Raw genomic sequence first — 13,920 nt, forward strand, 5'->3', positions numbered from 1 at the left:
TCAGCTGACTGCAGGTTTCCCCATCCTTTAAACAGTACTTTTGCATAATGACAAAAACTAGCACCACTGGGGGACGATGCAGATGTACTGCAGAGTCCTTTGTTGAACAAGAAACACGTTAAAGTCTTTTCAGCTATGGTTCACATGACTGGAGTGCATTTCTTGGGCTCATGTTGTTTTGAGCATTGTTACCATCTAAAATGAAAGCGATCATTATGTAGCTTCAGATTTGACAGAATCTTGTAAATTGTTGCAAATATCTTTTGTAGTGATGTAGTGACGGATCCACTGTGGTAGCAGAGGGAGGAGGACAGAATGGCCTGTGTAAATATATGGATTATCTAAGTCATTGTGGTTTTGGCAGTGATTTCATGAGCTGTCCTTTCTACAAAACCATGAAAATAGAGAATGGTTGTAGAAAAGTTCAGTCGAGTGGAGCAATAGTTCATTTCTGTCTGCTCCCGCTGACAGCTGATTCATTTAGCTTTGGTGCTAAATTTCAGCCAGATGTGGTTAGCTTGGAAGATTGATTCCTGCACAGTCTGATGCTTTTTTTTCGAATACTGATTCAGAGGATACCTAGAGATGTCCGAGAGGATGTAGAGGCAGGTTTTCTGCCATGACAACAGGTTTAATTTTTGCCTGCTTTTTTGTGTGGCATTGTCACTATTTTTCTTCTCGTGGCCGTAGCTTCAGGTTCTTCCTGTGAGCATGAGCGTGAACATGCCTACCTGGGCAGGGTTGCAGCGCATGAAAGGGATCTTGGGTCACCTACATCATGATACATACATGGCACCAGAGAGCTTGAACACATCTTAATGCTAAGGAGAAAAGACCTTACGTCTGTAGATCAAATGGCTCTTGGGGTGATGGCAGTGGAAGAATTTCCTGCATTCCCTCCTTTTACTGTCTCTTTTTATTAAGCATGCCTTTTCTTTTGTCTTTACCTGTGACTTGAAAGTCTCTCTCATTCTGTAGCAGAGCCATCTAAATGCCGTCATCATTGTCGGCCACTTGGCTGTTGATTTAGAGCTCTTAGGAAAAGTACAAGCAAGTGGGTGCCTTAATCCATTTGGGTGGATCCATTTATAGTATGGGTGGTCCCATTGGGAATCAAAGCCTTAAATGGTGCAATGTCAGTGCTGGGTTGTTTTAGCAGTGACTGTAGCACTGGAAAGAGGAGGAGAGGAGCCCAGAAAAGGCAATAGGAAATGTGTGCTGTAATATCTGTCAGTGTGTTGTGACATGTTGGTGCTGGAACACCACTGGCAATAAATTCCTGCCTTCTTTAAGTGTCTGATGACTTTAATTTAACTGATGTTGAAATTTATGAACTGATGCTGGAACTTGATGCCATGTCCCAGTCTAGTTACATTGCTGCGTGCGCGCTGTGCCAACTGGAACTTTTACGCACACGATATTGGAAAACGCCGCCTGTGTTGCAGAACACTCCCACAGCACATGCTCGGCATCTAGCTCGCCCTTCTTGTAGCCACCCAGTAGTGTTTTCCTTTTAGGCCGATGTGGGAGCTCTGCCCTGTACAGGCACTAAGAAGCTGCTGTAAAGTCATTTGTTCCTTGGACTGAGAAACGAGTCTTGTGCTGGCAGTAAAATTCATGTCACGGTTTCTCTGGTAACATCCACCTCTCTCCAACATGGAGATGTGTTCAGACCAAACATCACATGTATGTGTTTTTAAGTCCGTTAGAGCTGATTGTCCTGGAAAAAGGAGACAGACATGCCAGGGATTGAGCTTTTTAACCGGGTGTACCTTTCAACCACCTGATTTATCCTTCTCTCTCCCCATCTTCATTAAAACTTTAACTGTTATTTACTCTTTTATTCACGGCTAACATTCCCCATCTCTAAACAAATGTTTTAGTTGTCACCACTTGATAAAAGCACATGAAAGTTTTATTTGCAGTAACAGGTTAGTATAGCATAACAAAAGTTAAGTACTTGTGTCATTCTCCGGTATCTTATAGACATCACACTTTTTCTTTGCTCCTTTGCTTACACCGAAGCTGCTAACTTGTAGCTAGCTCTGAGCTTTGGATTTCTTTTAGCTTTTGCCACTTTCCCTTTGTTAGCTTCTTTAAAATGTCCGAGTTCAGATCAGTGAAGTCGATTTAGGTGTCTGATTAGCTTCGTGTTTATTCTTCGGCAAACTTTGTGTTCGCTCACAGGGAGGGATTTTTATGCTAATTGAATATTAGCATGTTGCTGTGAGTGTGCAATCAGACATGGGAAGTTGACAAGATTCCAGTCTGGGATTGGAATGCTGGAAATCGTCCAGTTCCTGTCCCTTGCCAGTCAGTCGGTGCATCTCTACCAGTCATACTGGTGGCCTTGATTTCCAGTGCATCTTAAGCATCAATTTAGTTATTATTATATGTTGTAAGGTGATCAAGACTGTGTGACTTGCACACCACTGTGCTTGAAAACCTGTTGTGTTATCAATGTGCACTATCAACACCATGCAGAGGCACAATGCAGCACCTGGTGCTTCCACCACCAGCAGAGCGGCAGCCAGTAAGGAGAGCCGGCCGAGCTGGGTAACAGCCTGCCAGGCTCCTTTCATATTGGCTCTTTATCTGCAGATGGTATCGGGACGCTGTGTTGACACAGAATTGTGTAAATCGACTTGTTTGCAGTGTGGGTTGAACAGGTCGATGTGCTGGTTCGGAGACCTCTTTGAAGTCCTGTGAAAACTTCCTGTACAGCCAGCAGAAAGTGATGTAGCCCAGCCCTCCGCTTGTCTCACATCGCCTGGCCTGGGTGTATGCTCGCTGCAGCAGTCTCGGAGCTGTAACACACACTAGATCTGATCTATTGTTTTGTCAAGCCCTGCCCTCTCCTTTTCTTTGGTGTTTGAGGTTTTTTAATATTTTGGGAACATCCTGTTTGTGTGTTTAATGCTGTGGGGCACAGATTGTTTAGTTTAAGGCCTTTGACCATTCCTGCCCTCTTATTAGTGTGACGGAGCAGGAAAAGACCAGGAATGAGAGAGAGAGGGAGGGAACGGGAGAAGGGGCTTATATGTTGGTAGAGATGAAGGCATGGGAAGGAAAAGAAACTGGTCGGGATGTTAGGGAAGGGAAAACGACATGGAGTGGAATTTGAGGTTGGTGGTGGTAGAGTGGGGAGGGTTGTGCAGGCAGACACCACTGGGAATGCTGGTGTCGCCGGTGTGCACACTAGTATTAAATACAGTTTAATGCTTAAAGGCTTGTTAATGTGTTATGGAAGCGACCCCTAGTTCTCCTTTTTAGATTTCCGATCCTTGTGATTGACTTAGTGGCGTAGGCCCACATCTGTGGCAGCTAACGTGCATCATACGTCACGAAATCTGTTTTCTTGGCTTCTTTCAGTGCCCCATGACATCACCTGTGAGGTCTTTGCATGGACGCACAAACCTTTGGGCAGGTTGTGCCTGGCAGCACATCTGTTGGGGGGCCTCTGGTTGTGACTGAAAGGGGCCTGGTTCTGTTTCCATCTGTAATTTGTGTAATTTACTGGATGTTTTTAAGCTACTTGCAGTTAAACTGCTAAGAGTTGGTTTTTGAAGTGCCTCTGGCACCGAGTCCTTTTCCCTTTTAAGGACCAGCTTATTAGAATCACACAGCTTTCATTTTTCCTTTGATGACCTTGCTGTACTATTTATATAGCCCTCACTTAATAGTATTTATTCAGCCTTCATTTAACTGGGAAGTACTTTTGTAATCAGGCAGCTGTTATTTGTAGGAGACCAAAGCTTTGTATTTATTTATATAAAATAGGGCACGATGGGTGTGGAACGGATTATAATGGCAGCATTTTCCTAAAAATAGAGGATGGATATCTCATTCTTCATGTTGTTAGCTGGAAACTTTTAAACAGAGAAGCTGATTACACCTTGTTTGGGAATGATGGCTTTATGACCTCATTCCAAGGATAAAGTAGCAGAAGCAGGAAGATGATACGGGAGGTGGGTTTCTGCTGACATCACTAAGCTGTCGTATTCATGCCATCTGCAATAATTTAGAAAAACCAGTGACCGTGTATAACTGCAAGCTGGTATATTAGGTGACCTGTATGAAAAATAGCCAGGACCGTGTTTAGATCCTTATCCCTGCAGGCAGTGATCCCGCTCATGTTAGAGGCACAGAGGGAGCCATGTTGGCTCTAAGAGCATCCTGTCTTCATCCCGTCTCTTCTGGTTTTTGCAGCCATAGTGAACCGAACCACAATGAATTTGTGTGCGCTTTGATACAGTGTGGAAGCACACTATGCCCCCCCCCCCCCCCCGTGTGTTTTTGCCCCCTACTGTTAATTTAAAGCTATGACGGTTTGTTCCAAATATTACGTAATATTAAATATTGTTAATATTTCTACATTACAGTCGAGTTGTATGAAGTTACAATCACAAAACGAGTAGGAGTGTGTGACCTATTATTATTAATGTTAAAGAAACCGTTGTGGCTGCACAGCGGTCACACGTTTCTGGTAGTTGGTCACCAGGTTTGGGGTTTTGTATTTTTACAGAAGCCCTCTCAATCCTTCACTGCTGCTCAACAATGAGAAGCTTCTGTGCACAGGTTTCTCTGTAGGTTTGGGTCTGCAGGGCAGGTAGGCCACTCCATGACTCCATTAACGTGCTGTTCCTTTGGCCTCTGCTTTGTTGACGTGCAGGAAGAACCACCGGAGCTGGTCGCGTTGATGCTTGATTTGATTTGATCCCAACTCTTTGCTAAATCTTTTGGATGTTCACAAATCTGATCATTAACAAGCTCCTCCCGTCTACTTTTGGGCTGAACCACCTTTCTCATGATCATCCTCGGCCCAGCCAGCACGGACCTCCAGACCGAGGACTACTGATGGTCATTTTAGTTCTTCCATGTCCAAATGATCACGCCTTGGAATAGAAGAAAGTGCTTTAAACACACAGCCAGCTGAGATCAGGGATCTGTAAGTGGCTGACAGATTGACTGCCATTACAAATTACAGACTGTTAATTGAGCAAACTTGGATATTCATCAAGGGATTAAATAATATATCTTTTCTGAAATGTTAATAATAAGGATAAAAATAAACCATAACCAGCAGTATTCAAACCTGTTCGTATTACCCTTATTTGTTTCCAGTCCATGAAGACTGGTTATGGTTGGTTTGTCTCTCCAGCACTTTGGTCAGATAGGAGGAAAAGCCTTCTGCTCGTCTCTGTCCATGCCGCTCTCCTTCTTCACGTCAGATACTGAAAGGCCTCTCTTCATTTGTCTCCCCTGTCTCTCTTGCAAGCAGCATTTTTGTGTCATTACATCACTTATTATGGCTTCCAGATGTCCCTCCAATCCCACTCCGGGGTCGGGGATGGGATTGGAGCACGTCGCGGGTGCAAGGTTTGGACACTTGCTGTAACTGGCTCAGCCGCTGCCTGTGACTGGGATGCCTTTTCTGGCTCTCTACCCACACACTGTTTTTATTCCCCAGTGCTGCCAGCCTCACTTACTCTCACAGCTGAACTTAATGTTGTTTTCATTCTCCTTTCTGTCTTTATTCACGTTTTTATCCTACAGTTGCCTAACGTGCTCTTTCCTGTGAATTTGGTTTTCCAGACCCGGGTTTCAAATTTGTCGCCTTGAATAATGAGGCTCCATCATATTTTTAAGAAATCATAGTGTCACACTATCCTAACTGAGCACTGGAGGCTCAGTTGTGGTTCTGAGTTCCCAACAGTAGACTGGAAGACCGAGTTCCCAGCTATCAGCCCTCTCCTGTGGAACCAGCTCCCAGTTTGGGAGACAGACGTCCTCCGTGCTTTTAAAAACATTCCTTTTGATAAAGTTTATAGTTGGAGCCGGATCAGGTAATCCTGAGCCATCACTTAGTTGTCCTGGTGTAAGCTGCTGGGAGACTTCCTGTGATGCACTCCTCTTTGGACCTTGCACGTGTTTATGAAGCCCTGCAGCGTGTCCTTACATTTTGTCCTGCATGTCTTCTTTTCTCTTTCCCTTATCTGAGTTTGATCTTATCCAACTTTATTGATATAAAATGTATTTTGTGACTGTCGCCAGTGTAATCTTTACATGCTTTTACAGTTGAAGTCTTTAAAAAGTCGAGACTCAGTTTGTGTGGATTACAACATTTGTAGAGAAGCTGCCTGCGTAATGTATGAGCGCCGTCTAAATCTTTGTCCCCGTGTATGTAGCTCTGAGCCGCAGTGTGTGGAGAGGCCAAAAACAAACCAGGAATATGACTTTAGTGGAAATATTTGCATTGTTTTATTCACAGGTTGGCTTATTTTCTATCAGAGGCATCCAGGTACACCCAGAGTTACGTTTCTCTCCAACACAGCCTGGAGGTCTATGCTGTCGTCTGTCTTCTCAGTCCAGCGTTTTTTGGGGGACAGCTGCTACGTGAACAGTCGACCTTTTTAAACAGTGATTTTCACACAAACCAGCACTGACTTGTGGTTTTGGAACAAGATGGGCTCGATAAGCACTCAGCATTTTGGGCTAAACCGGTCTGGCTGTGTGGATTAGGTGGCGTCACTCGTGTTTTTCCAGTTTCGCTGCATCCTAAGGCCTTCTACTAAATCGTGTGTGTTTGCACTGTAGTGTGCATATTTTTCTTTCATTGTACTTGTTTGTCTGCGCCTCACTGTCTTCCTGCAGGACAATTTCATGGCACTGACGTGTCTTTATTTTAAAAAGCTACACATTGCTGCAGTCATGCTGAGGCTCGGAGGCTCGGACGGTTACCTTTGCAGTGTTGCAATGGATCCCTACCACACCTCGTCATAGCAACGGTTGCTATGTTTTAATGTGTCTACTTTGCTAGTGGCTTGAGTTGTGTGATCATACTTTATGGTATGTGTTTTTGTTTAAGCATGTGCATGTCTTTTATGGATCTATGGACAAACTGATCCCCGTGTAAATGAGTGAGTGCAGCCAGAGAGAGAGACCGCCCCCCCTATGAAACAGAAGATTTGGGGGGGTCACTAAAAATGGTCCTTATTTGTCTCTTATTTCCAAAACACTCAAACTTATGACGGGTGTGTAAATTATAGCCAAGTGTAACAGAGTCATATCTGGGCCTTTCACTGATAAACCATCTGCTTTTCAAGTGGTTTTTATCCTGTTTGATTCCTGTTCAGAGAAGCGATTCGTGTAATATGTTTGACTGTAAAGTTTCTGCCGAGGCCAAAGCAAGACGGAGTCAGCAATTATGTGTCAGATGTAGATGTGAGGAATTAGCCCTGTGTGTCTGCGTGCACATGTTTGTGTCCGTGTTTGCAGTTTTGCTTTGTTGTGGACGGTGCCTGTGGGCTCCTGGCTCACAGATGAAAGCCGTATCTCATGTGGCTGCTTCAGTGGAGCTCCTGAGTCAGCGTGCAGCTACTAATCAGTGTTTTCTCCTTCTCGGCTGGCGTGACTCTCTCCCCCTTACTCTACGGCCGGCCGCCATGTTAGCTTTTATTTGTAGAGTGCAGCCAGAATTGACTTTGGCTTTTTTGCTGTATTATATGTAAACAGTCCAAATAGGCCTCCGACTCTACCTCGTCGGGTCAACTTGGAGAAGGTAGAAGTGGTGAGGAAGCAAGGCGGGTGACGTGTGGGCTGCGAGGGATGGTGTGGTCATCCTAGCAGTTAGTCCGGTCAGTATGGCAGAGTAACGTAAGCTACACGTGGTGTCTGACATCAGGTTTCATTACACGACGCCCTCTGTGTCCACTGTGTTGAACCAGAACTGCATCTATGGAAACTGGCGTGAAGAATTTCAGAACACATCGCTATTATTTTCAGAGATTATGTGATTGGTTTGATTTTTGTGCCATGAACAACTTTATTAGAGAGCTGGCTCGGCCCAAAATCTGATTCAACTTTTGGAGTTGATCAGGAAATGTATTGGATACAGGAAGCTTTGGAAGGCTGTGAGTTTACCGTAGTGAGCTGGGACACTGCTGTCAAATCCCCCCGATGTCCTCAGGAAAATATCACAAACGCATCTGGATTTGAGCTTTTGTGGAGGAGAGTTTCAGGTGTGTGGTCTCAGAGAGTTTGCTGGGCGCGTGGACAGCTGATTCAACCATCAACATTTATGTTAGGATCCAGTTATAAACAGTTTATGCACGACAAACTGAATATGAAGGTTTTTTGTCTTTACAGTGTAAAAGCAGTTCTGGATCCTTCCGCTGTGTTTTCCCAGTAAAGAGAAAAACGCCGTGTCAAATGGATTTAATCGCCTGACTAATTGTTTGCTGCTCAGGCTGTTTACCTTTGATACAGGAATTAAAATGAATTTATATTAGATTTCATAGCAAGATGTTATCGTAACCGTGGCAAAGGTGCCACATCAGGTTAGAGGGTAAAATGGTGTTTGGCAGCTGAAACCACAGTTTGCTGCAAACAGCACGATTCCCATCAGCCCGGAGCCAAGTGATGGCGACTATAGAGTGGTGGCGAATGAAACAGTCACTGATTGGTGCGTGACACTCGTACAGGGCAAGATTAAAAATGTCACATAGCTGGACATCATATCTTAAATGAATCATATCGTATGAGCTCATTTCAATCTCCGTTCACGTGAACTGCCTCAACCTTGGTTTGGATGTTCTCACATACCAGCTGCTGCTCTGTGTGTACATACTCATGGAGCTCAGACGTTAGTTAGAAAATAATTAGAACATACAAAAGTTTCTATTGCTTCTTTATTCATTTCTATTTAGTTTGTTCTCAAGAAGTCACTTTAGGTCGAGCTGGTCTCCAGAGTGGAGATGCTTGTTCCAGTTCTTGTTTTCCACTGATTTGACCCTCAAACACGAGAACCTGCCAGTATGGTGATGGTCAAAATTAATGGTAAAATAAACTGGCTGAAACTGGTTTTCGAACCTACGTATGTTTTTATTTTGTTTTTTCTGGGGACATGTGACTTCAGTCAGTTGGTCGTGTGGTTTGCCGGAGCATCTCCTGAGGAAGTGGGATGCCACCGCCTGCCTGCTGCGAGCACACAAACACATTGACGTCCAGGCTCTTTCTTTCTGTGTGGCGCCTTTGGACACCGTGTAGCTGCACACATGTGGGATACGCAGACGTAGCTGTTGCTTGGATATGTTGTTTCTAGCCGCGTATCGAGTTCTTGGCTCTTTATTTGTGTTGGAGCTGGCTCTGTCAGGAGGTTAGATAACGCATGAAAAAGCGAAGCAAGGACGCACAAGAGCGCTTTGTGAGAAAGAACTATTCGGCTGTGTCGCAGCCTTGTTTGTCATCGTTTCTGCAGACTTGTTGCATTTCCCTGGCTGCTTTCTGAAAGCTGGTTCCTGACTCCAAATATATCACGGTTGGTCAACCACTACATTTCAGCTCAGTGCTTCTGGTCGACTTACGCTGCAGGAAAATTAATGATATGATTAAACATGTATTTCCCAGCCTCACGCAGTGTCACCGCCGGGTTGCTTGTGTGTTTTAGGTTTGTGGAAATGTGTGCCAAGACTTCTCCGGCCCTCGCTTTCTCTCTGCCCTGCGGTCACAGCAGGCCAGCTGTCGGCGGAGTCGGGAGGAGTGTGAGGAAAACAGAGCTATGAGTGACCTGTTTGTTTTATATCGGCAGGCATTTCCCCGTCTCTCAGTGGGAGAAAGTCCTCTTCTCTCCTCAACACTGGAGGTTCTGTAAAGTTACAGCAACCAGACAAGTTTAGCTTGATGATTAGTCTCTCTTCCTCCGACACAAGCCCGTTGTACATCAGATGGAGATTTGGTCTTTTGTTAACCAAGAGTGCGACTGTACGTAAACATCAAACGTGCGCTCGTGTTCGAATGCCTACTTGGATGTATGCTAGCCTCGCTAAATGTGGCTAATAAGACTGCTGAAGCCCTGTTGAGAAATAGGCATAAATCTGATTACAATCATATATCTATCAACTTTTTCAGAAAGCCGTCACTGAAACTAATATCCTGACCTTGGTGAACTTTCAGCTCGTCCAGGTTATCCTTGGCATGCTGAGATCATGTAAACCAGGAAGTGGTTGAATAGCCTTCCACAAATGAGGGAAACGCTGACTTTGTGAGCCTTAGATGGAATCTGTCTAGCTTTGTGAGAGGACGTCAGCAGCCCTCACAGATCCCTCGCAGCTCCCCCAACCAGAAACCTAACAATAGCCAGCTTCATCGTTCAGCCTATCTGGATCCGCTGTCATCTGCTGTAAAGACCAGGTGGTCACAAACACTTTAAAGTCCATTTAGAGGAACACGGGGCCTTATACGTGGGAATGTAGTGGCTGCTTCTTGTTATGACATAACGAACACAAATGTTTCCACCAGCGTGGGTCATTTCAGGCTCAAGTCTTTAGAGCTTCCAGCTTTGAGCACCAAAGGTGATTAGTGATGTCATTTAGAAATGGAAAACCAGACTGGCCGCTCAGATTGTGATCACGGACTCTGAGCTTCGCCTAGATGCAGATTCGATTGGGTGGAGGTCTCGGGAGTTCTTCATCCAGTGTCCTCAATGTGGTGAAGGGACGTGGAGCTCTGGGCTCCCTGCAGCACTTTCCTGCCTGCATCGAGCACCTCGGCGATGACGCCGTGATGACGCGGTGTGACGTCAGATGTCACACACCTGTCCAGCCACCTTTGTTAGAAATGCTAAAGTGACACGTTGGTGCTGCTGATTGCTGTTACTTGTCACTCGTACAGCGTTTATATCGTGTCCTTATCTTGGTTTTCTTCTTTGTGTATCGTTTTCTTTACTGCACAATGACCATGAAACGTGGCTATAAAATGCTGACAGTCTCCATCATCCACATTTTTAGATTATGTTACGGTGTTATGAATGGCCAGCTGTTTATTTGCTGTTTACTTGGAGGTTGACATCTGTACAGAGCAAAATTGAAAAGCTTGCACCAGAATGTTATCCATAGAAACTCTTCTGGTGTGTTTTTTGTTTTGTTTTTTAAATTTCTGACTTGACCGCTGTCTTCTTTCTCTCCAGCCAAACCCTTCACATCCAAAGTGAAGCAGATGCGCCTGCACAAGGAAGACTTTGAGATCCTTAAAGTGATTGGACGAGGAGCCTTTGGAGAGGTAACACCTTATTTTAATGTCACACTCAAACCTTTGCAGCAGGCACAGACCTGCAGATGGATTCTGTCCCTTTACCTGTAATGGGCTCTAATTGGTCACATGATCATTGTGTGAAATGTCCTCCCTGAGGCAGAGACGACGTGATTAACGGACAATATTTCTCTTGAACCCTTAGTACCCGTGTTGTGCGAGCTGAGTGTTGTGGCGTTTCAACCTTGAATTCTTTCTGCTGCATTCCAACAGCAGCGCGTCGCATTGGTCCGCCACATGAGCATGACTCTACTTGCAGCACGAGCTGAGCTTGTTGAAGCTTCGCTCACACTGAACCTGTAAACAGAATGAAGTCGAGCTCAGAGGAGCTGAGGGTTTATTTATTTCTTATATGTGTGCCCGCAGGGAAGCTGAAATGCATTTGTCACTGGTTTCAGGTAATGATGTCAAAGCTGGGGAATGTTGAAGGGACAGATGACTGTTGGATAACGAAAGCTCGCATGGAAGCTGACAATGCTCAGACTTTCTTTTTCTACGAGAAGCTTTGATATGATCGTCGTAAGCCCTGCTCCAAGCTTGCAGACAATTCATATCTGGCATTGTTATCCAAAATCTGTTGAAACAAGCTGGGGAATTCCTTTGAAGACGCTCTGATACACGGAACACGAGAGAAATGTCAGTCGTGTGGACGCGGGCGCTCCTGGCAGCACCAGCATCAGATGCGGGCGAGCTGCTGGTAGGAGTGCTGGTATGTGCAGTCACGTGACGCAGTGCGTCTGTGTTTCGGGCTTCGGTGATGTTGCCTGACTCCTGAGCGGAGCTACCTCGTGGTAACTCTCCAGCGGCCTTTTCACTAAACCACGTGTGTTTTTACGGGTGTAGCGTGGCAGAAAAATTAAATTAGCTCGGGAGACATCGTGATTGTCCCGTGGCTCTACTATTTAATCAGCTCATAAAAATATACCTTATTTCATCAAACTGTGACCAGGCGCTTTATTTGTGTCAACTGGAGAAGGAAACAAGCCTTTCATTTGAAGCTGGCTTCTATTTCCACTGCCCGGGTCAAGAGTAGCTGTGACCATAAAGGGAGCTGCAAAACTCGTTCACTCTTCCCCGCTCGCACGTCTGCTAGTGACCTTGTTTCTCTTTTCTGAGCTGAGCAGTTTCAGGCTTCAAGAACAAAATGACTGGGTGTGCACCAGAGGTTAGTGAGGGTGATCAGGTCACATCATTAGTGATATATACTGACTGGTGAAATGGTCTGTTGTGCTGAAGAGTATAAAAGCAGTGCTGTTGATTAGCCGGTCAATCTGTTCCTATGATCGCAAGCGTAGTGACCAGATGAACCGGGTTGTGGCAAAACTGAATGTCCTTCAGAGGAAGCAGGGAAAATAGTGGAATCTGTCCATACAGTTGTTGCCTGTCTTTAGGAGCCGTCTTTAGACTCATTCACAAATAAAAATCTATTTAAAATGCTGCCTTCTTTTAAGCGTGCCGCCTTCTCAAACACGCACACAGTGCCAGCTTGGCTCGGTCATGCTGCTACCCTCTGTGTGCCTTGCAGGTTGAATGCATTAAGCATTATTCTTTGCATTTTCTCAGAAAAGCGGGGTGACCCAAAACGTAACTGTCATTGTGCGTTAATAATATATGACTGATTAGTTTAACCGACTAGTATTTCCAGTTGGGGCCCCAACGTTCAAACACCTCGCTGGCTAACCGTTAACATCCCTGATGTGAATAAACCCATTTCAGGCCTCAGCACGACGTCGTGTTCTCCACATTTCCCTCATGAATAAAAGCTCACCTGGTCAGTTGTGGTGGACACGCCCCCTCCTGCCTGTTAAACCTGTGGAGCTAAACGCTGTGGTGACTCCTGTGAACGAGGCTAATCGACAGCTGTTAGTAATGCTAATAACTAATATCAACGATGGATTACACTGGATCTACTTTTTTGTGTGTGTGCCGTAAGCAGCTGTAAAAATGACGGCTCATAATCACGACTATGCTCCAGGTCAGATATAACTGGTTATGATTTTGAGCCATCTTTTTTATGTTAAGCACAGAGTGGTAAGGAGATGTGGTAGCAGACACAGGAAGCAGAGTAAAGTTAGCAGACAGTCGGTCAGGAGAACACGCAGGATGTTTTGATTTCATCCTCCCGTTGTTGTCAGCAGCAGCAGAGAGATGGCGCAGATGCGTGACGCCGTGGAGTTTGCCTGATGAATGGACCAGTTTGTACTGGCCTGTTGCCTGTGAGGATGCTCCCATTAGGGACTGGGGTGCGTCGTCTTTAGCACAAAGGGCCAAGAGCTGCTCTGTCTGGTGTAGTTAGTGCCTGAGATGAGGGTGGAAGAGCTCGTTCACTCTAAACGCCGTGTCTTCCTTGCTGGCTGCCAGTCAGTGCTATACATTTCTGAACTGCTTGTCACACTGAGTCACCAGTCAGCAGCCCGCATGCTTGTAAACACAACCTCGGTTGTTATTTCGCCAAAGTTTCACTTTAATTTACTGTGTCTGTGGAGTAATGCAGTTAGCCGCTCTGGTCGGGTCCTTACTGATAAACTAACCGGGGGAGTGGAGTCATAAACGCAGGGCAGGGAGGACACGATGGAGAAGAGAAGAGGAAGCAGAGATGGAGGAAAGGACAAAAACAGCTAGACGTTGCCAGAAAAGTGCGCTCGCCCTGTCCTCCTCCTGCAGTCCCCTCCTCTGGTGAGGGCTCACTCGGGGAAATCCAAACACTGCAGGAATGTTGTCATTGTATTGCATTAGTAGCATTAATTTAATAGACTGCAGACCCCTCTGCTGCACAGACTGACTTTGTTTGTTTCACTGTTTTTCTGCATCTTTGTCTCGGCCTGTATTTCT

The 13,920-nt window shown here is 45.3% G+C and overlaps 1 protein-coding gene across 6 annotated transcripts in view; it reads left to right on the forward strand.

Annotated features, from left to right (window-relative positions):
* Window positions 1-13,920, forward strand: part of cdc42bpab (CDC42 binding protein kinase alpha (DMPK-like) b) — a 66,140-nt gene that overhangs the window by 18,508 nt on the left and 33,712 nt on the right. For all 6 annotated transcript variants that reach the window (XM_005724819.2, XM_005724821.2, XM_005724820.2 and 3 more), the window contains exon 2: window positions 10,967-11,058. In XM_005724819.2, the coding sequence (XP_005724876.1) occupies window positions 10,967-11,058 (92 nt within the window). The remainder of the gene's footprint in view (window positions 1-10,966; window positions 11,059-13,920) is intronic.

Source organism: Pundamilia nyererei, unplaced genomic scaffold (genome assembly GCF_000239375.1).
Source record: "Pundamilia nyererei isolate P.nyererei 1_Seehausen unplaced genomic scaffold, PunNye1.0 scaffold00013, whole genome shotgun sequence".
Classification (NCBI taxonomy): Eukaryota; Metazoa; Chordata; class Actinopteri; order Cichliformes; family Cichlidae; genus Pundamilia; species Pundamilia nyererei.